General features: G+C 37.7%; 2 protein-coding genes across 3 annotated transcripts in view; one reads left to right on the forward strand and one right to left on the reverse strand.

Annotated features, from left to right (window-relative positions):
• The window catches only part of shank2a (SH3 and multiple ankyrin repeat domains 2a), a 73,097-nt gene extending 64,236 nt beyond the window's left edge, over nucleotides 1-8,861 (forward strand). The window contains exons 16-21 of the mRNA XM_073849940.1: nucleotides 527-662; nucleotides 1,004-1,084; nucleotides 1,912-2,033; nucleotides 2,147-2,261; nucleotides 2,364-4,632; nucleotides 5,548-8,861. Coding sequence (XP_073706041.1) covers nucleotides 527-662; nucleotides 1,004-1,084; nucleotides 1,912-2,033; nucleotides 2,147-2,261; nucleotides 2,364-4,632; nucleotides 5,548-6,046 — 3,222 coding nt within the window. The 3' untranslated portion in view covers nucleotides 6,047-8,861. The remainder of the gene's footprint in view (nucleotides 1-526; nucleotides 663-1,003; nucleotides 1,085-1,911; nucleotides 2,034-2,146; nucleotides 2,262-2,363; nucleotides 4,633-5,547) is intronic.
• A 55-nt stretch (nucleotides 8,862-8,916) lies between these two features.
• Nucleotides 8,917-23,937, reverse strand: cttn (cortactin). 2 transcript variants are annotated; one of them, XM_073849942.1, is made up of 15 exons: nucleotides 23,803-23,937; nucleotides 23,167-23,250; nucleotides 22,962-23,035; nucleotides 22,596-22,725; nucleotides 18,968-19,078; nucleotides 18,833-18,887; nucleotides 18,587-18,697; nucleotides 18,380-18,490; nucleotides 18,150-18,260; nucleotides 16,099-16,154; nucleotides 15,848-15,917; nucleotides 15,622-15,770; nucleotides 13,001-13,142; nucleotides 12,219-12,287; nucleotides 8,917-10,070 (listed from the first exon to the last, which is right to left on the reverse strand). In XM_073849942.1, the coding sequence occupies exons 2-15, from the start codon at nucleotides 23,248-23,250 to the stop codon at nucleotides 9,934-9,936; spliced, it is 1,410 nt and encodes a 469-aa protein (XP_073706043.1). In that variant the 5' UTR covers nucleotides 23,803-23,937; the 3' UTR covers nucleotides 8,917-9,933. The 2 variants fall into 2 exon arrangements, with proteins under 2 accessions (XP_073706043.1, XP_073706042.1); XM_073849941.1 differs by having other exon boundaries at nucleotides 12,977-13,142.
• Between the last annotated feature and the right edge of the window lie 1,313 nt (nucleotides 23,938-25,250).

A 25,250-nucleotide genomic window follows, 5' to 3' on the forward strand; every position in this document is an offset into this window, starting at 1 on the left:
TATTCTTGTATTTCAACTTATACTTGCAGGCATATTTAATAGCCATAGGGTTGAAACTGTAATACAAATGTAGGTCGATCTAGGAAAGCATTTAGAAATCAGGTCAAATAACCATATGTTATCATGGCCTACATGTAATATACATACACAAGTTAAACCAAAGTAGCCTTTGGTTTGAAATGATCCTGATTCATCCAGAACCCTGTTGGTTAATTTGCTTGGATTTTAAAATACGGATGTCGTAATTGCTAAAATTTTCTCCAATCAGTGTGAGTGTTCATACGTACAGCTGCAGGAATAACAGTTCCACTGGAATAACACATGCAGTAAATAATTCACAAGACCAGGAACATGCATTAAGAAAGTAAACACAAACCGTTTTTGCCTCATTTTGGACCTGTAGCTGCAGTAGAGAACATCTTCCATTCACCTTATCAAATCCTTCCACTTTAAGCAGCGCTGACATATGTAATCATTGTTGCTTTATTGACCAGTAACATCCTGAACAGTGTGATTTCTGGTACAGGTCAACCATCAAAATGTGGTGAAGATGGGACACCGGCAGGTCGTAAACATGATTAAACATGGAGGAAGCCGACTCATCCTTAAAGTGGTGACGGTGAGCAGGAGTCTCGAACAAGACGACAAAACCCGTAAAAAAGGTACTAATTGCACATGTGTAGTCAGGACAAATGATGGATGGAAACAGACTGTTTTGAGATTCTTATTAGGCCTGCAAATAATAAAATTTACATTGCAGTTTATTTTAATGTTATTTACTTATTTTGTGTCGGGTCAGCACTCCATATTTTGATATAGTGTTGTTTATTCATTAGTAAATCATGACTATGACTAAACGCTCAACTTAATAACCTAATATAAATTATATACAGAATAAATGACAGGAAACAAGATGATAATATCACAACACTCCCCTCACTGCAGATGTGAGTGAGCTGATGTGGCAGTGGTATACTGACAGACACATTTTGTGTTGTTGTAGCACCTCCTCCACCCAAGAGAGCCCCAACAACTGCACTCTCAATGCGATCCAAGTCCATGACGTCTGAACTAGAAGAATTAGGTGAGTTATATCTGATAAATCACTGCTAATTTCTCTCTTTTCTTGAGTAGTGTTTGTTAAGTCAAGCACCACTTTTCCCATTGCTTTTATTGCGGTTAGTGATTTACATGTGATTTGATCAATTCCTAAAGGCTGGTTTATACTTCTGCTCGTTTTCACCCCCATAATTCCCATAATCCAGCCCTTTTATATATATATATATTAGATAAATGTTTGACACATGACAGTTCAGTTATTCTAAACCCTATATAATAGGTAAAAATATGATAAGGATGTCATGTGTTATAATGTGATAATCAACATTATGCCACTATTGATTTAGCTTAATATGTATTGGATTATACATTTTAAAACAACCCAATCATGAGTTATTCATTCGTGATTCATCCTGCACTGCTCACTTTATGTTTACTGCACACAGGACAATGCAATATGGAATTGTCTATTTACTGTCTTTGCGTTATTTCACATTGAATTAAAAAAAAACAAACAAAAAAAAATTGTTCCTAAATTCTTTGTTGTCCATATTTCTTATTTTAATATGGTTTATTAGAGGTTTGTTTTAGTGAATTGTGAAAAATAAGTGTTTGTTTTCTTGTAGTTAACTTTTTTCTTTGTCCTGATGATTAGTTGGATTCAGTCATGCTGCTGTCCATGGCTGTGAAAACGTTTATTGTTTGTTGTTCACTACAATGCAAGCATACTATTTTCCTTTATGCTGTATCCCTATGGTTAATTGCCAAATTGTTGTAGAGAATGGATGCCTGTGTTAGAGATCGAATGGAATTTTTTTACTCCTGCCCCTCAGACATTACTGCCTTTTGCAGATAAAGTGGAAGAGGCTGCGCAGCCACAGAAGTCTGTACATGAAAAAGCTTCTTTGGACAAAGTTGCCACGATCAAGCCCCGCCCCTCAAGTCGCTTTTTGGCCACACCCATGGATTTTAATGTAAGTTGCTTAAATGTGAGCACCAGTTTTAGATTATATCTATGGTGCATTCTATATAAAACTGTCTTTGTCTATTTGCAAATTGAGGTCTGATCAGTAAATCTGTTCTAAAGCCATCCACAGCTGAAAGGCCAGGAGTTGCTGTAGTTCCCCCTAGTGTTCCTGGAAGATCCCATGGAAGTTATGTCCGTGTGCCAAAAAGCGCCATGAGAAGACAAAAGTCAATTGGTAAATATTTCCTTGCAACTAAAGATATGAGGATGTGACTGAAAAAAACAAAGCTAAGCAACTTAATGAGGTCTAAACATGCTGCGTGCTTTTTTCCCCAAGGAATTGCAGGAGAAGAAAAGAAGTTCCTTATACCTCCACTGCTTAAGTTCACCAGAAGTCTCTCTATGCCTGACACATCTGAGGATATTCCCCCACCTCCAGGTGTCTCTCCTCCATCACCACCTTACAACCTCAGTACTCCTATGGCACAAGGATATGTACCCAACCAGCCCATTTACACACAGAACTCAACAGGCAGATGCCACACTATAGACAGAGACCTGGTAGGGTACCATCGGCAAAACTTTGAACAATATGACTGTCAAACTCCTTTGGTTGCCCAGCAAAACATGTGTTCCCATAACAGGGGCCATGTGCCAGAGAACCCATATTCAGACATAGTTGGCAAAACTTTGTATATCCCACCAAAACCAGCTCGTAGGAAGGGTATATTGATAAAGCAGCCAAATGTTGAGGATAGCCCTGAGAAAACCTGCTCAATCCCAATACCAACTATTATTGTCAAAGAGCCTTCAACTAGCAGTAGTGGCAAAAGCAGTCGAGGAAGTAGCATGGAAATTGAGACTACCACCTCCGAGCAGCCAGGCCAACTACGACCAGAAGACAGTTTCATTGTGAACAACCCTTTTGCAGCTGCTATTGCAGGAGCAGTACGTGACCGTGAGAAGCGACTTGAAGCACGGAGGAACTCCCCAGCCTTCCTGTCGATGGATCTCGGAGATGAGGATACATTTATCCCTACTCCTCGTTTACGCCAGTCTATGTCCATAGATGAAGGCATGTTTGCCAGTGATAAGAGTTTTCAAAAGCTTATGGCTCCACCGGCTTCTTTAGTAGAGGTCCAGCAAATTGGAAGTAGAAGCAACATGACCGAGTTTACCATTTCAACAACTGAGCCCCTCACAACACGCACTGGGAGCTACCCCAATACAGACAGTCCCATCAGTCTCAATGATGGAAATTTCCAAAACCAAATATCAGGAAAGTCTCGTGATATTTGTTCGCCCTTAGCTATGGGTCTAGCTGCTAGTAACAGAGCTCTGAAGGAGCAAGTGAAACCCCCTCTTCCTCCACCTAAAGGAGAACCTCACAAAGCAAACCTCAATCAGCCACTCTTCATAGACACCAAACTACGGTCCAGTATTGAAGCCAGCTTTGCCACAGCTGGAGTGGGTCAGCCAAAAGATTGTGGAAATTTGTTTAGATACGCAAAAGAGTGCAATCACGAAAAAGAAAAGGCAAAGGAAAGTAATCTATCTGAGCAGTCGAAGGACATCAATAACACGTCACAACAGAAGTCAGCAGGGCTCCTCATGGTCCACACACAAGATAAGACCAAGCCACAAGTAAATAGTCAGTCTGATAGATTAGAACAAGAAGATTCCCCAGGAATGGACAGTGCACTGATTGATTCCAATGTCAAACTTACAGCCCTCAACTCTCAGCCACCTCATACACGGAGCATTGTCACCTCTGTCATCTCTGTGGAGGAGCCTGTCAAGTTTCCCTGTAGCATTCCCCCTCCCCCAGTGACCTCAGTAGATATTGATGAGGAGTTTGACATAGCTGAACCCTTGCCCCCGCCCATGGAGTTTGCCAACAGTATTGATGTGCCTGAGGACCAGGTAGCAGAGATTCTTAAACAGAAAAAGAATAATGTAACAATAGGACCTATGCCTGTTTATCATTCACGCGCTTCTACAACTGACAGTGTAGAGTCCAAGTGTCTTTCAGGGCTTGTAAACTGCATGACTCCTCACACCTACCCTCCACCACCTCCAGAAATGTTTGAGCCTGTCACAGACTCAGGCATTGAGGAAGCTGACAGTCGGAACAGTGGGGACCCTCACTTTGAGGCCAACAGTACAATTTCCACAGTGTCCAGTATCTCTACTCTTTCATCAGAGGGAATTGATGATACATGTATAGCCTATGCAGACGGGCAGACATTTTCGATGGACCGACCACCTGTTCCACCAAAGCCAAAAATGAAGCCTATAATCAACAAAAGCAATGCACTTTACAGGGATCCTTTGATACATGAGAGCATAGAATCCTTCGGACAGCCACCACCAGCCCCTCCCCCACCCCTGGGTTGTGGAGCACAATTTGAACTTCGCAAAAAGCTTGCTCAGCGAGGCACTAAACTGTGGGACCCCCATGAGCTTCCAAACCCCCTATTACCCAATGCAGATCCTAAAGCCAATGTGATCAATGAGCTTAGCTCTAAACTTCAGCAGATGAGCAAGGACAAATTTCCAAAACAGGGAGGGTCGCCACCCGCAAGATCCAAAAACATTGGATCAAGGTGAGCAGCACAATAACAACCTAGTCTTTCCCATGTCCCACTTATTGAAAAATAAATATTCCCCCCCACACACACACAAAATCTAATGAGATAAAAAGTGGTAAGAATTAGGACAGTGTCTCACTATATACAGGCTGTCTAAAGAAACAGTTAACTTGTGGACTAGAACTAAAACCTACCCAAATGTTCCAGCTATAAAGTAATCTTATATTCTAGGGATAACTAACCTTACTGCAGACTTCAGTTCCCACTATGCTCAAGAACACACCTGCTTGTAATTTTAAAGAAACCCAGAACACCTTGATTAGCTGTTTAATCAAGTGTTTGATTAGGTCTGGAGCTGAATAGAAGGTGTCTCTCCAGGAGCAGGAATGGACAATCCTGCTTTAATGAAATTGAGATATAACAAGATACATTGTTGAGAGTGTTGTTAGAGTCATGACCTCTGTAATAATATATGAATTGGGGAATTTAGAATACTGAGAAAATTCCAGCATGCAGTCCTTCTGTCATTTTATCTCATAATATCTCATTATATGTTTGCCCAGAAATTGAAAAGTATGTCTTGGTTGCCAACTCTCCATATGTTTACCTCATTAAATTTGAGACAGACTAACAAGATAAAAAAGTTGGACACTCATAATTCAGAAGATCTGGGAGCACATTCTGAGACAAAAATTTCTGTTCAGACAAATGTCCTTGTATTTGTAATGATATAAAAATGGCTCAGCAATGGACTTAATTGAGTGATCTATTCATTCCCTTTGACTTGACAGTGCAGTAGTATCTTTTTGAGATACATGTATTGACATAGTGACCGTTATTGTTGGATGATGTTGTTGTCGTTTTAATGAGACACAATGAGCCCCACAACCTATTTTGCATCTGACTATTTCTGTATGTGTGTGTTCTCAGAGAGTGGACAGCCCCAGCCTCAGGTACCAAACGCAGCAACACTGTTCCCTCAATAACACAGAACCACTTACCCCCTCAGGCTTCCAGTCCAGCCTCACCTCCTCCTGAATCTGGTCATAGCTGTTCTCTGCCAGGCTCTGCATCCTCCCCTACATTAACAGATGTGTTTAGCCTGCCATCTCCACCCATTGTGAATGCAGAGCAATGCAACAGCCTCAGCTCAGTTAGCAGTCGATCAGCGTCCCCTCTCACACTGTTTCAGGCTGCTGCCGACAAGCCTTTTGCTGACAAACCTGTTCTACTCTGGACCAAGCACGATGTAGCTGATTGGCTTGAAAGCCTCAACTTGCAGGAACACAAGAAGGCCTTCTTGGACAATGAAATTGAGGGCACCCACCTTCCCAACCTCCAAAGAGAAGACCTTGTAGACTTGGGTGTCACACGTGTTGGTCACAGGATGAACATTGAAAGGGGTCTCAAACTTCTAATGGACAGATAAAGGGTGCATACACTATGTACAATGCTTGGCATGGATATTGGCTTAATTAATCCTTTGTTTTCTTTTTTCAGTCTAGATTTTTTGGTTATTTTCTTTGTCCTGTGGCCATAGGCACAGTAAGTACCATGGATGCAGAACTGCACTCAGGAACACTTCTAAGAGGACTCGTTCTTATCATCAAAAGCTTTGTTTAAATGTCAGGAGCTTGTCTCACGTGGACAACCCTAACCAGCAGAGCCTGGAGGTCCTTTTTTTTTTACCTTTGATACATCTATTTCCAGGAAAATCTTAGATGTTTTCTGTAAGTGTTCTGTATGTAGCAGAAAACATGCATACCCAGAAGAGCACTGTTCTTTTGACCGAGGTGAGCTAAAAACTTTAATTTCTTTCAGGTCTGAACATGAACATGTATTCATACCCTTAATAAATGTTGGGTACATCCACACATTCCAGGAAAGTGCACGGGGTGCTGGTGGCATGAATGAAGCTGCTCTTTGTACCTGGTGCTTCTTGATTTCCATTAGATTTAATGAGGAGAGGGTAACATACAGCTGCGTAATCCATGTTGTCTGATCCTGATGGCAAAAACGTACTCTGTTACTAACGTATTCTCGGTTCCCTGAGATATGGGAATGAGTACTGCATCTGCTTAAGACGCTTTGGGAAAACTCCTTTTTTTCCGAGACTGAAGTATTTTTCAATAATGCAGTGTAACTGCACGGACATTTGTTTGTGCAGTGAATAAAAAAACGAACCAATGACTTGGCAATGGAGCTGCTATCTGGCTATGTAAGCGGGCATTTCACTGTAGGATCTTAGGTTACTTCATCTTAGTCGTGCGGCTATATAGCATGGCTAGCAACGCAGTACTCATTCCCGTATCTCAGGGAACCAAGGTTACGTTAGTAACTGAGTACGTTCCTTATTGATACTTAACTTGTACTGTGTCTGCTTAAGATGCTTTGGGGAACCAGTACAATCCCACCATGCTATGCTAGAGGGACGACTAATACTAGCCCTAGCACCAGGGTGGCTAATTCTAAATGCAGGACACATGGCTAAACAACGCCCAGGATGACGCAACGCCTCTAATCGAATGGGCTCTTACTTCCATGGGGCATTGTAGGCTTCAATATAACTCCTCAATGCCCTAACGGGGCAGAGAAGGTTAGATTCTTGGTCTTGCTCTGAAGGAGGAAGCGCCAAGAGAGTAATAACCTTGGCTCTGAATGGAGTTGAGAGCACTTTCCCTAACATTTCACCACATAAAAAGAATCTGTTTTTGCATCTTTTCATTCACTTTTTTAGAGAACTAAAATAAAATAGATTTTTTAAAAGGAACTGATATTTTCATAGGAAGTGGACAAGGTTGCATATTGCGCAAATTATAGAGAATTAAAAAACAACTGAGGCTTGAGAGGAAGAATCTTCTTAATGAGAGCTAGTATTAGGTGTAATTATTGTGCTTACGGATCACAGATATAATAGTGCTGCTTCACATTCAAGTAGCTAAATAGCTTTTTTAATATTGCCATGTTACGAGACCCTGCTCTTTCTCTTTTTGTTTTCGTTCCTGAGAGCAGGGGCTCGACATATTAAAACGTAACACGCCACTTGTTGTGGATTGTGATATTGATTGGATGGAGGTGGATCTGAAAGCAAGCTTGCTGAGGATTGCAAGAAACGGGTGGAGTTCATGCGGACTAAATGAGTCTGATATTTCAGCTAAAGATCCAGTTGTGACATTTTATTACAGTCAAACTATTTTGAAAAAAAAAATGCATGGATGAATAGTTCGCAATAAGATCTATAGCACACGTTTAAATAATTCACCCTATTTTAATATGAGTTGCAGTTTTAGAGAGATTCTGTGAGTCAATTGATTTTTTGTTAGTAAACAGAGGCTGTATTGAGCAGCTGTTTTATGATACAACATGGAACCATGTTTTAAAATCTATAATGTTAGCCAACAACTACTTAAATGTCTAAAATTTGTATTCTTATTTTGATTTTTGTATGTCACTCATTGCAGTATTGAGTGGTAAAGTCTCAGAAACGAGAAACAATGAGATATTTACCATCACCTGCTGCTGAGACTTTGAGTGGTGACTCTTGAGTATGAGTGAATATAGAATATTTTAAAAATGTTGGCCAGAATTGAAAAATTGTAAACCTTTTCTGAACAAAGGTTTGCCAATATACTGCTGCTACTGTGAAAATAGACATTTTATAAAATAGATTGCTTACAATAGACTAAGAGTGTATTTTGGATTTATATAATTATAATTGCCTTTTATAAATGCAATTTTAATGGTATTGTTCCTACTTGTGTGGTTTGCCAAAAAAGTAAAATGTTTAAATAAAATGGGTATATTTGTTAGATTCTTAATATAGACAATCCAAAAAGCAATATATTTATACTATGGACAATACATTCTGTATATTTAAATAATGTGATGGTCACATCATTAAACAAGCACAATATTCACCTTAAGGCTGCCGGTTTATCTACAGAATTGTCCCTTATTGTTTGGCTATGATTTTTTTGCCCTTTGATTTCAACCTATTTTGCTTTGTGTTCACATTGTTAATGTTGCTGTAAGATCTAAAATGGAACTAGTAACTCATTGCAATGATCAAGAACATTTTTCATAGGAATTGCAATTTTGAGTGCAGTTACACCTTGTATGGCAACCAAATCTGAAAGAAATAAATATCACTCGAGTTGAGCTCTGTTCCTGTGCATCAATGCATCTTATAAACGTATGCACTTAATGAACGCTATTATAAAAGAAACAGACAGAGAAATAACGTTTCAAACATAAAGGGTGTGTCAGCATAATGGATTGTGAAAAAAATGCTAACAATACTACTTTTATTTTTTTATTCTTAAATGATATTTCTTATAAAACAGACCTGTAACGAGAGCCAGTATAGATACGTATAGATAATTTGTTGAAAAGGTTACTTAACTAAAATTGCAAAACACAGATTATGTCATTAATTGTTGCTAAGCCATTATACTGTATTATCTCCACTGCACCTCTGTGGATTGTCATATGACACCAGATCGTTCACTATAATTCAGCGGCCACAAACAGAAATGTCATGCACTCACAGAAAGATTGACATCAATCTGCCACCATGTCCAGCACATCGACAGCAAGTCCCCCACAGAAACAGATAAATCAGAACACAGAAGCACATGAGACAATGCAAATCAGACATACATATTGTTTCACGCCACATAAGACATTAACATCTGATTTTAATACACAACCCTTCAAATACCACCAAAGTGAATTTTATAAATGGTTTCAAACACTGCAATGGAATGTCTGTTCATCCTGTACACAGACGCAAGACAGAATTTCTAGCAGTGATGTATTATGGCAATCATTATGATCATTCATATTTAAAAAACATCTCAATTGCGTTGCTCCCTATTCCAACACTGCAAAAAGACACAATATGAATGCTTTTAGTTCATTTCAGAGGCAACTTTAAAAGTCATAAAGAAACCACCCATGTGCATGACAAATGATATTATTTCTCTAAAACAAGCCAGAAGATCTCAGATCTTTGGTCTATTATTTCTTATTTCACTCACTGATGTACATGTGAGTGAATAAACTCTCTCAGAAGTGTCATAAAATCTCTAATGGCAGCTGGATCCAGTAAAGCGTAAGCACGTACTGAGGACTATTGACATAAAATAGGAGGTGAGAGTTGAGCTGCCGGGAACAGAATGACCAGTGAACGCTCAACGATGATGCAGTGAAAAAAAAAAGCAGGGCTGATAATGGACTGGAAGCATGAAAACATGAAATCAAAGGCAGATGTATCCTTCAGTGACGTCTGCCATTGAAAGAGTGCATGGAGTGAGTCTACTGTCGAACTTCAACATAATTGGCTGGGAAGAGTCCGTATGCGCCTCGACACACGCCCCTCCACCAGCCCTCGTCAATCATCTCGATGTTGGTTATGATGTCGTCAGGATCAAAGGAAATCTCATCATCGCCCGCTGGAGAAAAACAGGCACTTTACATGACTTGCTTCTTGTAGGAAACACGTTTCATACAATGAAACACAGTATATATAGATGTATTTATTTATTTATTTATATATACAGGGGTGCACATAAGTTTTTTAGCTTGGTTCTCATAAGAGTACCTGGAGATTTTGGTGTGACCCATTAAACATAATTAAATATATATTTTAATATAAAATAACATTTTTTTTAAATAAACAAAAATAAACATAAAAAGTTATAAAAATACAATTATTTTATTGTAAACTTAAATAACTTTAAATAAAACGATAATATTTACTTTTTTTGGTGAATTTTCATCATTTTCAAACCTAAATTAGCAAGCTTTTATTTTGGCAGGTTGCCAGCAAGTACGTAATGCGAAAGGTGCTCAGAGTCGTGGACGACCTTCAGTAGAGTGTTCAGTGAAGAGCATCAGTGAATGAAATGTCAAGTTTTCTCATTGTGCTTTGAAAATGGCAGCGAATAGCCAATAATTATGCTTTTAGTTTGAATAGAAATTCTTATGCAGTATTACAGTACATTAACAGCTGCAACCATGTCGGTACGCAAATGCGCTTTGAACTTATTTACACAGCGCATTTTCTTATTTTGGTTGCGGACCACTTATGTGCACCCCTGTGTTTGTGTGTGTGTGTGTGTATATATATATATATATATATATATATATATATATATATATATATATATATATATAATTTATATTTATGCTGTACAGTACACTACAGAAGCTTATTTCAGCAATGAAATAATATCCCACAATTCTGACTTTTTTTTCCTCCCACACAATTGTAAGTTTGTATTTCACTTAGTTACTTTTTTTGTTTGTTTGTTTTGAGTTGCAAGTTATAAACTCATAGCTGCGAGCTTACATCTCACAATTCTGACTTTTATTGGTTTCCACCACAGAAGAAAAAAAAAAGAAAATTAATATGTAACTGTTTATTTTACAATTCTGAGTTTATATTTCGCAATAATGACTTTTTCTCTCAGAATTGCAAGCAAAATATCAGAATTGTCAGATCAAAATAAATAAATAAATAAATAATGGCAATTATCTTTGTTTTTATCCCATAGCAAACACAAGCTTCAATAGTTAAAAAATAAATAAATAATCACATTTCAAACTCTTCACAACACATTTTTATACAGGTTCAGACATACAGTTGTGTTCAAAATAATAGCAGTCCAACATCACTAACCAGATCAATCACCGTGTTTGGTAGAAATTATATTTGTACATGGCAAAAACTTTACAAGCAGGTGTACTAGAGTAACTAACAGACCCAACAGTCATGATATGCATGCTGCTGATTCCGTTTAATTGAATCAATAATTGAAAAGGGCATGTTCAAAATAATAGCAGTGTGGAGTTCAGTTAGAGAGGTAAATCATTCTGTGAAAAAAAACTGGTGCCATAAAGTTGCCCTTATTTAAGGTTGAAGGCAGCAAATGTTGTACTGTGCATTTCTTTCTGAAAATCTCTGTAAAATGGTCGTTACAGACATTGTTCAGAAGAACCGCGTTCTTTGATTAAAATGTTGATAAGAGAGGAAAAAACATAAAGAAGTGCAGAACGTGATAGGCTGCTCAGCTAAAATGATATCAAATGCTTCAAAATGTACAATCGTTCTGGCCTGGAATACCAGTTTAAAGGTGCCAGAAGTTGATAGACTCCGTGCAACACAGATGTGAAGCAGTTCTGGTTATACAACTAAATATAAGTTCAGTGATTCACAAGAAAGCTAAATCTACAAGCTTTTTTCAGTTTATACAGAAAATGTTTTCTTTACTTTGTAAAGAAAAATGCAGACACTGCTGTTTTTTTGACAGCCTAATATTTATTTTTCTTCACTTTCAGTAAAGTAATAACCAATTTGATAAATGTTTGATTTAAAATAAAATTTGCAGTGATCCCACTGCATTCGTGTGTATTGAAATAAAAGTTATTATAACGATTTTGAGCTTTACTCACTTTTTTACACTGCTATTACTTTGAACACAACTGTATATATAATATTTCGTGGACAAAGTACAAATGGCCTGTTACATTTTTCTGCAATACTTTTATCTTACTTCTGAGCCACAGTTTGTAAACTCAAAATCAGATTGTTCACTCACCAGCCTGATAGTCATACAGAGCCACTGCAGTCAAGCCAAGATCCTCTCCATACTCATATGATTGAGCACCTGAAACGCACACCAATGTCAATAGAGAACTGTGAAAACACGCATCTGCACAAACCTGGCAAGAGCAGGACTTTACACTTAAATCTACATCAGGGAACACTGTTTACTTAACAGCTGAACCATAAAACGTCAATTTACAAGTGAATGCTGTTTTGGAAGGAATGTGGTTTTGGTGATTAAGTGAATTGTGCTTTAGAGGTTTAGTTCAACCAAAAATCCTCATCCTAGGCATATATGACTTCCTTCTTTCAGACAAATTAATTCCCTGTTATATTAAAAATTATCCTAGCATTTCCAAGCTTTAAAATTGAATAGGCAAGTGTTTCTCTTCATCGGTCCAAAACAAGTCCAATAAAGTGCATCTATCCATAATAAAAAAAGGGTAAATAAAGACCTCGTCCTGTAGTGTATCCGTTAAATACGGATATTTTTCTTACAAAAATGCATCAATTCACTACAGGAGGCCTTTATTCATATTGATGAAGAGAAACACCTACCCATGCAATTCTAAACCTTGGAAAGGGCAGGATAATTTTTAACTTAATAACTTAATATAATTTAAATAGGGTAAAAAAGTAGAAACTATTATAGCTGCCTTTCATTTCAGATTTACATACTACGTATTTATGTACTTGCACATTATTTAAATTTTGTTCAGTGGAAAGTTATGATGTGTGGTTTTAACGCACCGGTGTCAGGATGTGTCAGCGCACCTGGGGTCGGGTACTGGTCGTCCTGCTCAGGGTTCTGGTACAGGTCCTCCTGGACTGGTTCTTCATATGTGGGTTCTGTTGAGACCGGCTCCACCTCATACACATTTGCACCGTTTTCCACCGCCTCACTGACGGGCTCCACCTGACAAATACAATACAAACCATCATCCTCATACTATAGAAATTCACAGCACATGGATTTCTTCAGTCGCCCTCTAAGAGTGGTGGCATTTACACATAAGCAGCAAAAAGACCTAAACCTTGTTAAAGGACACATTAGTGCAGAGGTGTTCAAAATTGCTTAATGAAATGTTTTAAATGAGGCGAAATGCTACTATATGGGCACATTTCATGAGCTTTACAAATTGTTTGCTTATGTGACAAGCACTACTAAAAGTGGATTCAGCAGTCAGGTTTAAGCACTGTATTAATAATGAAACTAGAAAGAGCACTTCAAGGAGGAGGTTTAGAATTGCTTTGTACAATTTGCCTGTCCTGCAGATATGCTTTATGCAACATTAAGAAGATCGGGCCTATTCTTTCTGAAAATGCTGCACAACTTCTTGTTTAAGCTCTTGTTTTGTCCAGGCTGAACTATTGCAATGCTCTCTTGGCAGGTCTTCCAGACAGTTCTATCAAACCTCTACAACTAATCCAGAATGCGGCTCCAAGAGTAGTTTTTAATGAGCTAAAAAGAGTGCAAGTCACACCTCTGTTCATCAATTTGCACTGGCTACCAATAGCTGATCACTTTAAATTCAAGGCATTGGTGTTTGCCTACAAAACAACCACTGGCTTTGCAACCCTTTACCTAAACTCACTACTTTTGGGCCTCCAGAAGTTTGCATTTTGCAAGCAAACGGCACATTATACTGTTCCCTCCTGGTAGCTGGCATCTTCAAAAATGGCTAAAACACATCTCTTCCATCTACACTTTACCCTCTAACACTAACACTCTCTATTCTTTAACACTAGCATTCTCTATTCTATCTACCTGTTAGATTAACAGAGACTTGTCACAACACTTTCATATTATTGTTCTTTTCTTGGTTTTGGTTGCTTCTATGGTACTCATTTAAATTGCTTTGGATTAAAGCGTTTGCTAAATGACAAAATGTAAATAATCTCCAAAGAAGCCATTTCTATTAGATGAGAAAATCAGTGAAGACTTTTAAATTAACAGTCCACAAGAGGGCGCCAGAAATAAACAGAAAGGACACAGCACAACTTTATTTATTGGGAGCTTCTACCAACTAGTCCAGTCTCAATGAGATTTTTAGTTTAGACTCTTAGCATTAAACACTACAATGAGAATGTCTAGTAAGTGTTCATGACTACAACATTAAGGTTTCTGTCTCCACAGTAAATACTATAAAAAAAATGTCCTTTCTGCTGCCATCTTGTCTTCTCTTTATTTTGGTGGTATGGTAATTCAGAGAAGAAATTGTATTCATTTCAGACCAAATTCAGCTCAAATATAAGAGTCTAATATTAGAGTAACATATTGTTTACAGCAAATAGATACACTGTGTGCACAATTAGGCACCTTGATATTGTGGTCATTTTTTTTCCAAGCACATTTGACCAATTCCAAACCACATCAATCTTAATAACTACTATTCATTCTGTATTTAATTATTTATAAGTGATATATAATTGTCCATGAAGGCTGGAAGTGAAAAACTCCTTATATTCAGGTGTGCAGAATTATTTGGCACATTTTCTTTTACAGATAAAATAAGCCAAAAAAGAGATTTACCTCAGACTGAAAAGTCAAAAACTATTAAATGCCCATGAGAAGGATGCAATACTAATGCAATACTGGAATTTGCAAAGTTAAAGCATGACCACCGGACTGAAAAACGCTCATTGCGTCTGTATTGTCAGAAAAAACAGGTGGAGGAGAAAAGTAAGAATTAATGTTAAGAATTAGATATGAAACCATCAGGAACCATTTAGTCTCCAGCGCTTCCATTTTCCAGAACTGCAACCTACCTGGAGTCTCCAGAAGTGCAATGTGTCAGGTTCTCAGAGACTTTGCTTGGGCACAAAAAAAAATGACCCTCAATTAATAAGAATAACATTCTGAAGTGTTGTGAAATACATGGAGACTGTTTTTTTTATAGGCTTTATAGACAGATGAGTTGAGAGTGGCTCTTAAAGGACCAGCACCACATCCTCTTGTAGCACTCTTTCGAGTTTATCCTCCAGAATCTGGCAGTAAGTTTTGGGACTTCAGTTTTAGTCCACCCTCTATCCTGAAATGTCTGTCTTGCAGAGATGGACCAAAATGAACTCTTAAAACTTACTGCCAGATTCTGGAAAATATATTTTTGAAAGAGTGCTAAAAGAGGATGTGGTGCTGGTCCTTCAAAATGTGCCTAATAATTCTGCACACCTGAATATAAGGAGTTGTTCACTTTCAGCCTTCATGGACAATTATATATCACTTATAAATAATTAAATACAAAATGAATAGTAGTTATTAAGATTGATGTGGTTTGGAATTGGTCAAATGTGCTTGGGAAAAAAAAAATATATCCACAATATCAACGTGCCTAATAACTATGCACACAGTGTACATAGATGTGTGTTGACTCACGGGTAGGACAGAAACACACCTTCTGCTTTCTGTGCGCCTCTTCCTGCTCCTGTTTCTCCTTGGCCTGTCGTCTGGTGCGTTCCTCTTCTGCTTTCTTCCTGTCCTCCTCCTCCTTCTGCTTCGCAATGTTCTCAAAACGAGCCTTAATACTGCCAGCACTACTGCCAGCTAAAGAGAGCACAGTTTGTTATAAACTTTCAGAAATTGTTATTATAGCATGTGCACCAGCACATCTTTATTCTGACCTGCTTCAACAGGACGGGTCTTCTGATATGCCGTGCTTGGCTTCTCCACCTCCTCAAACGTGCCGGCGCTCTGATAACAAAAGCAATGACAACAGCAATCACTCTACACACATACCCTCCGGCAACAACTGTCATTCTCAAACAGGAAGTGAATGCACACACATTTTTCACAACCTTTCTTGTTCAAAAAACATTAAAATGTGAACAAGTTTCTCATCTCTGTGTTAACTGTAATGATTTGATAACTGTACCTTGTCCATTCGGTCTTTCTGCACACCATACTTTCCTCCAAATCCTTTGGCATAATCTATAATAATGGAGGAAAACAAACAGTTAAAATGGAGATTTATTGCATATGCATGTCGAGTGAATGTAAATGAATATTTCACCCAGAAATAATCATTTAGTCATTATTTGCTCAAATTCAGTTATTTAAAACTGTTTGTGTTTCTTCTGTGGACCACAATATATTCTGAGAAGTGTTTTTGGTTTGTCTGTTTGTTATCTTCTTTTTGGTCCCACAAAAAAGACAGTAATACAGGCTTGAAACAACATGTAAAGTCTGTCATTTACTTACCCACTTATGTTTGTAAAGAAAACCTTCCACTAATTTAAGTTTGTAATGCATTAAAAACAAAAATAAAAGTTGAAACCTGATTAGTGATGGTACTTTTGTGAATCTCTCCATTCAGAATATGTCAAATGTTCATTTCAAAGATAAAGTCAGGCTAACCTAGACTTCAGGTACATCAAGGCAAGCAAACACTGCCCTGCTCCTCAGAGGAAGTTCACTGATTCAGTCCAGATGGTTTCCAGATCAAGCCTGACAGCTGGAAGTCATTGGGCAACAAAGGTCGACCTCGGCAAGGAGCTAAACTTTACATCTGAGATCGGCACAACCACTTTAAGGCCAGACACTGTGTTATGGTGAAAAGCAGCTAGGAAAGTCCTCATAATTGAGCTTACAATCCCATGAGAAGGCGGCATAGAAGCAGCCCATGAGAGGAAGAAGTTAAAATACACCTCATTTACCCTATGGAGGCTGGGTGTAGAGGATTCAAGGTAATAATGCAGCATCTGAAAGATTGCTGTGGTAGAAATCTGATGGAAAAGGCAGAGGAAGCATAAAAAGGAATGTTCTGGCTATAGTCAAGAAAGATCGAAACAAAGTGTTCATGTGTAAAAGAACACAGTGAAGCTTTTATTTTTTGTCTCTTTAGACTTTATACACTGCCAATCATCCCACTGATATTTGAGGGAATGACTGCTGTAGAGGAAGCACTCTTCTTCACGTAGTACTTCATCTGAACTGAGTTGTGGAGCAGCCTTACAATATAGGTTACTTCGTTATTGTAGACATGCATTTGATTCAGAGTTTTGGAGGCGTCATGCCAGGAGATTTAGAGAGTTTAACTAGAATGCATTGCATTGGTGCAGTAAAAGTGAAGAAATTCACAAACTACATTATTTTTTGTATATGAATTCTATTCCTTTTAATATTTATACTGTGAAAACATTAACCCTCTGGTGTTGTTCGTGTGGTGGTCAGAAACGACAGAATTTTGTTTTTATTTCAATAAAAGTACTTTTATCAATGTATTTTAGTATGATCATTTTTTTTTATTTCATATTTTGTGTTTTTAAGGGATTTTATCATACTAACTTATATTTATGGAATAGTTATGATCCATTTATCACCTGTTCACCCCTTTTTTAACACGGACCTGAAAATGAAATTTCCAGATTTCCAACATAAACTGTATTAAACCATAAATGCTTTGGAGTACAGATTTAAATATCAAACACACAAATTTTTTTGGACCTTTTTTTCCAATATCTTTTGAGTTTAATGGAAATTATGGAACAGTTTTAGTCATCATGAACAAGTTGTGTTCCAAATTTGAGGTTTATATTTTAAAAAATGAGCTTTCAGTCAGATTGAAACATCCAAACATTTCCACTAGATGAAATTCGCTTCCCATTTGTTTCCAATGCTTTAGATAGCAAACAACACATGTGTGACTATTTTTTTAACGATCATGTACATTTTTTTTTTTTTGGAGTGATCACATAGCAAATCCAAAAACCTTTACCAAGTTTCGTACCATTCCAATTAAATAAAAAAATATATATATTTTTCAGTCAAAAATGACAGAACACCAGATTAATTAATAAACCATCAGAAAATCTGTAACATTCCAGACCTTGTAATTACAATGCATGAAAACAACTTTAACCCGTTTCATATTACAAAACATAGTTAACGCATCAGGACAACCCCATGGTAGTGTGTGCTTTTTACCTTTCTGTGACTCATGCAGCTGCAGTTTCTCCTGATGGTCCCATCCCACCGCAGATTTATCCTGACGGTCCGACTGAACGCCAAACTTACCTCCGAAACCCTTTACATAGTCTTACACAAACCAAAAAACAAAGACATCATGTTATCAAGGGAGAAAAGAAAAAAAAAACACTAAAAACTTTTGGAAATCTGTATTGTTAAACAAGTCAAATAGTGAAGCATAAAAAAACCTTTCTGAGACTCGTGTTTCTCAGTCTTTCCCTGGTACTCAAAGCCCACAGCGCTCTTGTCCACTTTATCCGTCTCCACTCCAAATTTGCCACCAAAGCCTTTGGCATAATCTGTAGATTTAAAAAGTATAAAACTTTAATAACACAACCCGATATGCCACATATGGACACAAAGACGTTTATGAGGCCAAAGAAGCAGGGAGGCACCTTTCTGTGACTCGTGCTTTTCTGTTTTCCCCTGATAATCGAAGCCAACAGCACTCTGGTCCACACGATCTGCTTGCACGCCATAGCGGCCCCCAAACCCGGTGGCATAGTCTGGCACATTGAAGGATCAACAACATGAGTGGCTCTTACTGCTAAAGCCATAGTGTTCTACATCAAAAAATGAACAGTTGAATAGCAAATCTTAAAAATATTCTTGATATATCAACGATAGAAAGAAAGAACCACCTTTCTGAGAAGCATGTTTTTCTGTTTTTCCAGCATATTCAAAGCCCACAGCAGACTGCAAGAAAACATCACATCAGTGAATGTGAATCTGACAAAAGAAACATTCAACTGTCCACAGAAAATCTAATGATTTACCTGGTCGACACGGTCAGCTTCCACTCCAAATTTACCTCCAAAACCCTTTGAGGTGTCAGTCTGGGAGCAATGTTTGGACAGCTTGCTCTGATATTCGTGTCCCACAGCAGACTGCAAATAAAACATGTGATTCAATTAAGGAATAAAATGACAACAACAAAAAAAGATGGGGTCTCCATTGTAATATCTACATTATATAAATCTATGGACTTTTATCCAACAAGACTCTGAGAAAATTAGATCTAATCGATATATTGTGGTATAATCATATTATAATCTGTATAAAGGAAGATGATCAACCAACTTTAAGCCATGGGTGAAGAATTGTTTCTTAAGAAACAACTAAAGAATGCTAATCTTTACTGGCTCAAATATGAAAAACTTATTTTAATTCTTCTCATTCTGAGTTAATGAACTATTATAATTGTTTTAAATACTCAATGCAATCAAAACATATAAACAAAATGTATGAAAATAACCATTTTGAAAAACTTTGAACAAAGCTGACATGAACATTGGTGGGGTTCATTAGTACCACAGCTTACGCTGACATGTGAGGTTTGGTAATTTCTTCTGTCCTCTACTGGAACTTTAATAAGTTTAATCATTTTGCCCAGTGTCAAAAAACAAAAGTGTGAAATCCTCTAAATTTTAGTACAGACTTTTTAACAGATCTAGCAGGCAGAATCTACAACAAATCCTGCCATGAGTTATGACTGACAGCACATAAAATAACATGTCAAATACTCCACTGTAAATGGAGTTTTGTAAAAAAAAAAAAAAAAAAAAAAGTCACACCACACAATAAAACAGGCTTTTTGAATAAACACATCCCTGCAAGAGTAAGAGGTGGACTACTTTCTAGAGATGCACCGATCTGGATTTTGGGGGCCGATCACCGATCACCAAAAGCAGTATCTGCCGATCCCGATATTACCGATCACAGCGTCAAATCCATAAATTCTTCAATATTGTTGTCTCATGTACAAACATTGACATTGTATTATTAGTAGGGATGTAACGGTATTGTAAATACCGTCATACCGCAATAACAAATTTTTTCGATACTACCGTGGTCGCATGACTCGATAAAACAAAAGGTCTTCTGAGAAAAGTTTGCTCAGGCGAATGGAGCGAACGGGAGGTAGCGGGAACTACATTTCCCATCAGCCCAGGCGTGGCCATCATCCTTTGCGGTCTGTTATCGCTACAGACTGTAGCAGCAAGGAAAAGAGATGGAAATGGTCGAACCTGCTCCGTCTGAAGTGCGTATGCGTTACGTATTCTTTTCAGCACCCATGTTAACGGATTAGAGCGTTCACACTGCACGCGGTTGCTCTCCGGCAGCACGTCCTAGAAGTGGTGCCTTTGCAGCAGTGCAGCGATCGTTTCGGCAGCGTGACCGAGTCTATTTTTGGCTGCGCTGTCTGCGCTGAATTAATGTTACAGTGCATTGTTCACTGTAAAAATGAACATGGATTGACACGGAAATGTACCATGAATGCATATAAATTTCACAGTCAACACGTGGCTTTTTGGCTAGGTTTAAAATAAGGAAAGGTGCAGTTTTAGATAAACTAGGCAGCATAATAGATGCACTTGTCCAGGTAGAAAAGTTATTTAAAGGATTGTTTTTAATAAAGATTTAATGCGAAAGAAAGGCATGAGAGCCTACTGCACTGCAAAAAATGCTTTTCTTACTTAGAATTTTGTCTTGTTTCCAGCCAAAATATCTAAAAATTCTTTAATCAAGAAGGATTTTCTAGACAAGTAAAAATTATTGTCTTGTTTTTAGTAAAAACCAGTCAAAATTAAGTGAGTTTTTGTTTAAAACAAGCTAAATAATCTGCCAATGGGGTAAGAAAAAAAATCTTATTTCAAGCAGACAACTAGATTCAGACAACTCATTCAGCTAAACTGATTTGACTGTTTTTTTACATGCTTTAATATTTTTTTGTTACTAAAATTGAAAAATTTAAGTTTCTGTTTCAAAGTTTACAGATAGATGGCTAATTTGTATGCCATTGATATGTTCAGTGTTCATGTAAACTGTTTAATAAACACTTCTGGCACTTTTTTCGAGTCTCTTCATTAGTTTTGTTTTTCCTGTAAATGATTCAATAAATACCGTACCGTGCCATTCATACCGAGGTATTATCGTACCGTGAAGTTTTGATACCGTTACATCCCTAATTATTAGTATAAAAAGTAGGAAATGAGAAAGTATCATGAATTGACCAGTTTTATTGCAGGCTGAGGCAAATTTCAATATTGAACACTCTCGAGACTCTCATAGACAACTTGGACTCAGCTTACATAGAGTAAGTGTTGCTTACTATCTTAAACTGTCTTTTGGCAGTAATTATGTGTACAACACAACATTTCACTCTTTTAGAGCTGACACAATTTGTAAACTATGAACCTTAGTTTTTCTGTGGAAAAAGGAGTTAAATCTTAAAATAAAAAAATTATTATGTGCAAAACACACGTGCACCATAATAAACATTTAACTCTCGGGAGGCTCTTTCTTAGAATCACAATTTAGAGTTTAGCAACAAGCTTTTTGTGGAAAAATAAAATAAATATGCCATACATATGCATATACACATACATATACAGGGTGCAATTTGTGAAAAAAACAGAGGGGGGGATGCTTTTGAAAACTTTTTTTTCTCTCTCCATAGGGAGAGGTTGACCAAACTGTTAGTGTAATCTGATAACAACGCGCATTATATACCCGTCTTTTTAGGCAAGAACCAGATAATGAGTGTCAGGTCATGAAATGTTTTAATACGACGGAAGCTGTATTATGTGGTCACAATTTAATAAAAACATTGTAAGTTAGGCCTATTAATAGTAATGATTTAATTTCAAACAAAGAATACATTTCATAGAGAAGGTGAACAAAGTATCAATGGAGCTTTTTGGGAACTCAGTAAACCACTGCGTCGCAAAAAGTTTCACTGTTTCGAAGCGCTCCAATCGGATCGCGAATCATTTGATTCAGAACATTCAACTTCAAAGCGCGTATCACGAATAATTTGATTTAGATCGGGATGTAGGAGCGGCTTCGCGGGACGTTTTATCCCCACCATGGATAAAAATAATTCAGCAGAGGCAGGGATGCATAGACCAGAGGGGAGGAAATCCCCCCCATCCCCCCGGCAAATCGCACCCTGTACATATACATGCACGCTCTTTTTCTTTCTCTGCCTTATCAGAAGCTTAATTTGTAAACTTGGTATACTCCTTAATGTGAGAAACTTTCAAATGTTGTATCATGCTCGTTGTGTTGAAATTCTTTTGTAGCACTCCTCCTCGGGGTATCTCCTTTGCACACACCTTGCAAACGGCAAATTTGTTGTCCTTCTCGGACACGTTGTAAAAAACCCATACCGGCAACCCACGCCCATTAGGAGAACCTAGTCTGAGAAGTGGGAATGCGTGCTTTGGCGGCTGTTTGTTGTTGTAAACGTCATCTGATCGGCCTGCTCTGATCGATTTTGAGAACTCCGATCAAAACCGATAGCGCCCCTATCGGTCGATTGCGATCGGATGCCGATCGATCGGTGCATCTCTACTACTTTCCCTTTTCTAAAGAAGTGAATATAAGAGAGAAGCATCTTGCCTTATCCATACGATCTTGCTGCAATCCAAACTTTCCACCATAACCGTGAGATGCTTTGGGCATGCCCTCCAACTCCTTCTGCTTCAGTTCACTGTGTTCAGATGATACCCTCTCACGAAGCTTATGAATACTGAGAAAAGAGAGGATCCAGGAGGGAAATTATATTCTGTACATTATAACCATCATGTTCATGTAAAAATCTGGGGCCAGTTGCATAAACCTAGCCTCTACGTTAAGATGGTGTCTTAGGAACTAGACTGACCAACTAGAGTTTATTAGTCTTATTTTTTTTTTAGATTGAGATAAAATAAATCTACGTTTTTATGTAACCGACTTAAAAAAAAAAAGAAAAAAAAAAAAGCTTACTTGATGTGTTCCTGATGGCCAGAGCCAGCCACAGTCTTGGCACCCCAACGCTGCTCCTTCTCTGATACATCATTCTGGTATTTGGTGGAAAAAGTGAGACATCAGCACATAAGCAAGAATAAGATCTGACTGCAGTTATATATACACAATGCATGAATGAGCATGTCTTGAGAAGTAATGCGCAGGAAATCAGAGTGTTTATAACCTCAAAGTCTGGGTCAGTTTCCCAATCATCTCCTCCATCATCTACTGCAACAGAGACGGACTGACCTGCAGCTGCCTTCCACATCTGACAAAACACAGTAACACCATTATACGCCACACAACCTAATATTCATGTCATTAAATGTTCTCAAAATACCAAATGTCTGTTAATTTGGTACACATAAACTGTCATTTCACATATATGAGATAGACAGGAGAACACATCCCAGATTTACACTTCTTTGCTTACTATTTAGGGTGGCAACTCGCACTGTAAGGAAGGCGCCTATCTAGGCCACTAGGTGGTACCAACAAATACGTCGGTTGGCGTTGGACCTAGTCATCTCTACATATATCTTTACTACTGAATCAAAGCAATATGTGGATAAACATGTCTGATGTATGTAACGTTACACGTATACGTACACGCGATACATAAATACAGACGAACACGACTGGTTTTAATATACAAACTATAGCTCACTTAAAATATGATCTTATGCAAACAAACGACAAGAAATAAAGCGGAATAAATGAGGATTGCTGAGAAATAAACGCTCGTGTTTTCGATGCGTTCAGGGTTTGGTCGTTTTGCCTCTGATCCGCTCGTTTAAAACAATCACGCCTTTACACTTACGATGTACTTCGATGCCCTCCTTTATGCAAGCGTTCCCTAAGTGAATAACGCGTATAAAGAATATGATAATAGTTAAGAAGAGAAAAGCCTTTAGCCTTCCCAACCACAGTCTTCCACTTCCCACTTCCTGCTCCAAACCCGACGGCACCACCTGAGCTGGGAACGGGGGGAAGTCCGGATGTTTCACAACAACAGGGACTTTGTGGGATTTACTGTCATTGACATTATTTTTATTATTTATTACTATTTTATTTTACATTTGAGATCAGAAAATTATTATCTGATTCATGATTGGGCAAAGATATGCCTAGCATACCTGAGAAATCTGGTCTCCGGCCAGCAGCGTTACGCAATTTCCCCTTATCACATAATAGTACGACCGGACTGAGCCATATTGCACGCCACGAGTAGCAGCCAGGAACCTGCAATACTGGAGGCTGCAGTTCTAGAACCACAGTCCTAGGACCGCCTTTTCTTCTTACACTTCTTTCAGGAAAGACTTACTGTTTGTTCATTAAATTTGTATTTACATATTCTTCTAACCAACCATTACCCCTAAATATAACCGTTGCCAGCCCTCTTAAAAAAAATTTAACCTAGGGTTTTTTTTTTAACACCAATATAAAATATTTTCTGTGTATGACTTCCATTTCATTACTAATTAAGTTATCTTTTTTATGGCTGCAACACACTCAAAAAAAGTTGTGATTATATTCTCTATATATTTCTTTTAAATAATTAAACAATTCCTCATTAATTCTTGATTGCATTTGTCTATTCCCTTTTGACTAAGTTGAATTCTTTCTCTTTCATAAGCACAACATTCTAATGTGCTTTACTGTTTCTGGATTCCCACATTTATCACAAAGTTCTGTCATTTTCATGTTTCCTTATTTTGTGTAAATTGTAATTTAACACTGAATGTCCAATTCTCATTCTTGTAATAATATCATCTTTCTTCTTACTACCCAATCTCATTCTCTCATCTCCTACACACTCCTGTATCTGGTGAAGATCCCTTCCTTTTGTTCCACTATCTGTTTTGAGGTACACTACAAGTGCACATTTAATACAGTTAAAAGAACAATATGTAAGATTTTGGTAATAAAATATTCAAACTTACGTTACGTTATCCCAAAAGTTTCAGAGGGTTTGTAAATTCCAGTTTTAAATAATGGCTCTTCTGGAGTTTATTGGCGGTTGGCATAAATAATGTCTCGTTCCTGGTCATTGTCACCTATCAATGATGTCACATCCACACTATCCTTGGTTTCCACTTGTAGAAACTAAAAATAAGAAATAATAAGTGTTGTTGGCAGCATTAAATGTAAATGTTCTTTGCTCGCTTTCTCTGCATAATTTATTCACTGGAAGGAACAGGTAATATAAAAATTAACTCACCTCATTTGTGAACATGATTTGTGAATTCCATACATCTCTGGATGATG

This window comes from Garra rufa, chromosome 11 (genome assembly GCF_049309525.1).
Source record: "Garra rufa chromosome 11, GarRuf1.0, whole genome shotgun sequence".
NCBI classification, from domain to species: domain Eukaryota; kingdom Metazoa; phylum Chordata; class Actinopteri; order Cypriniformes; family Cyprinidae; genus Garra; species Garra rufa.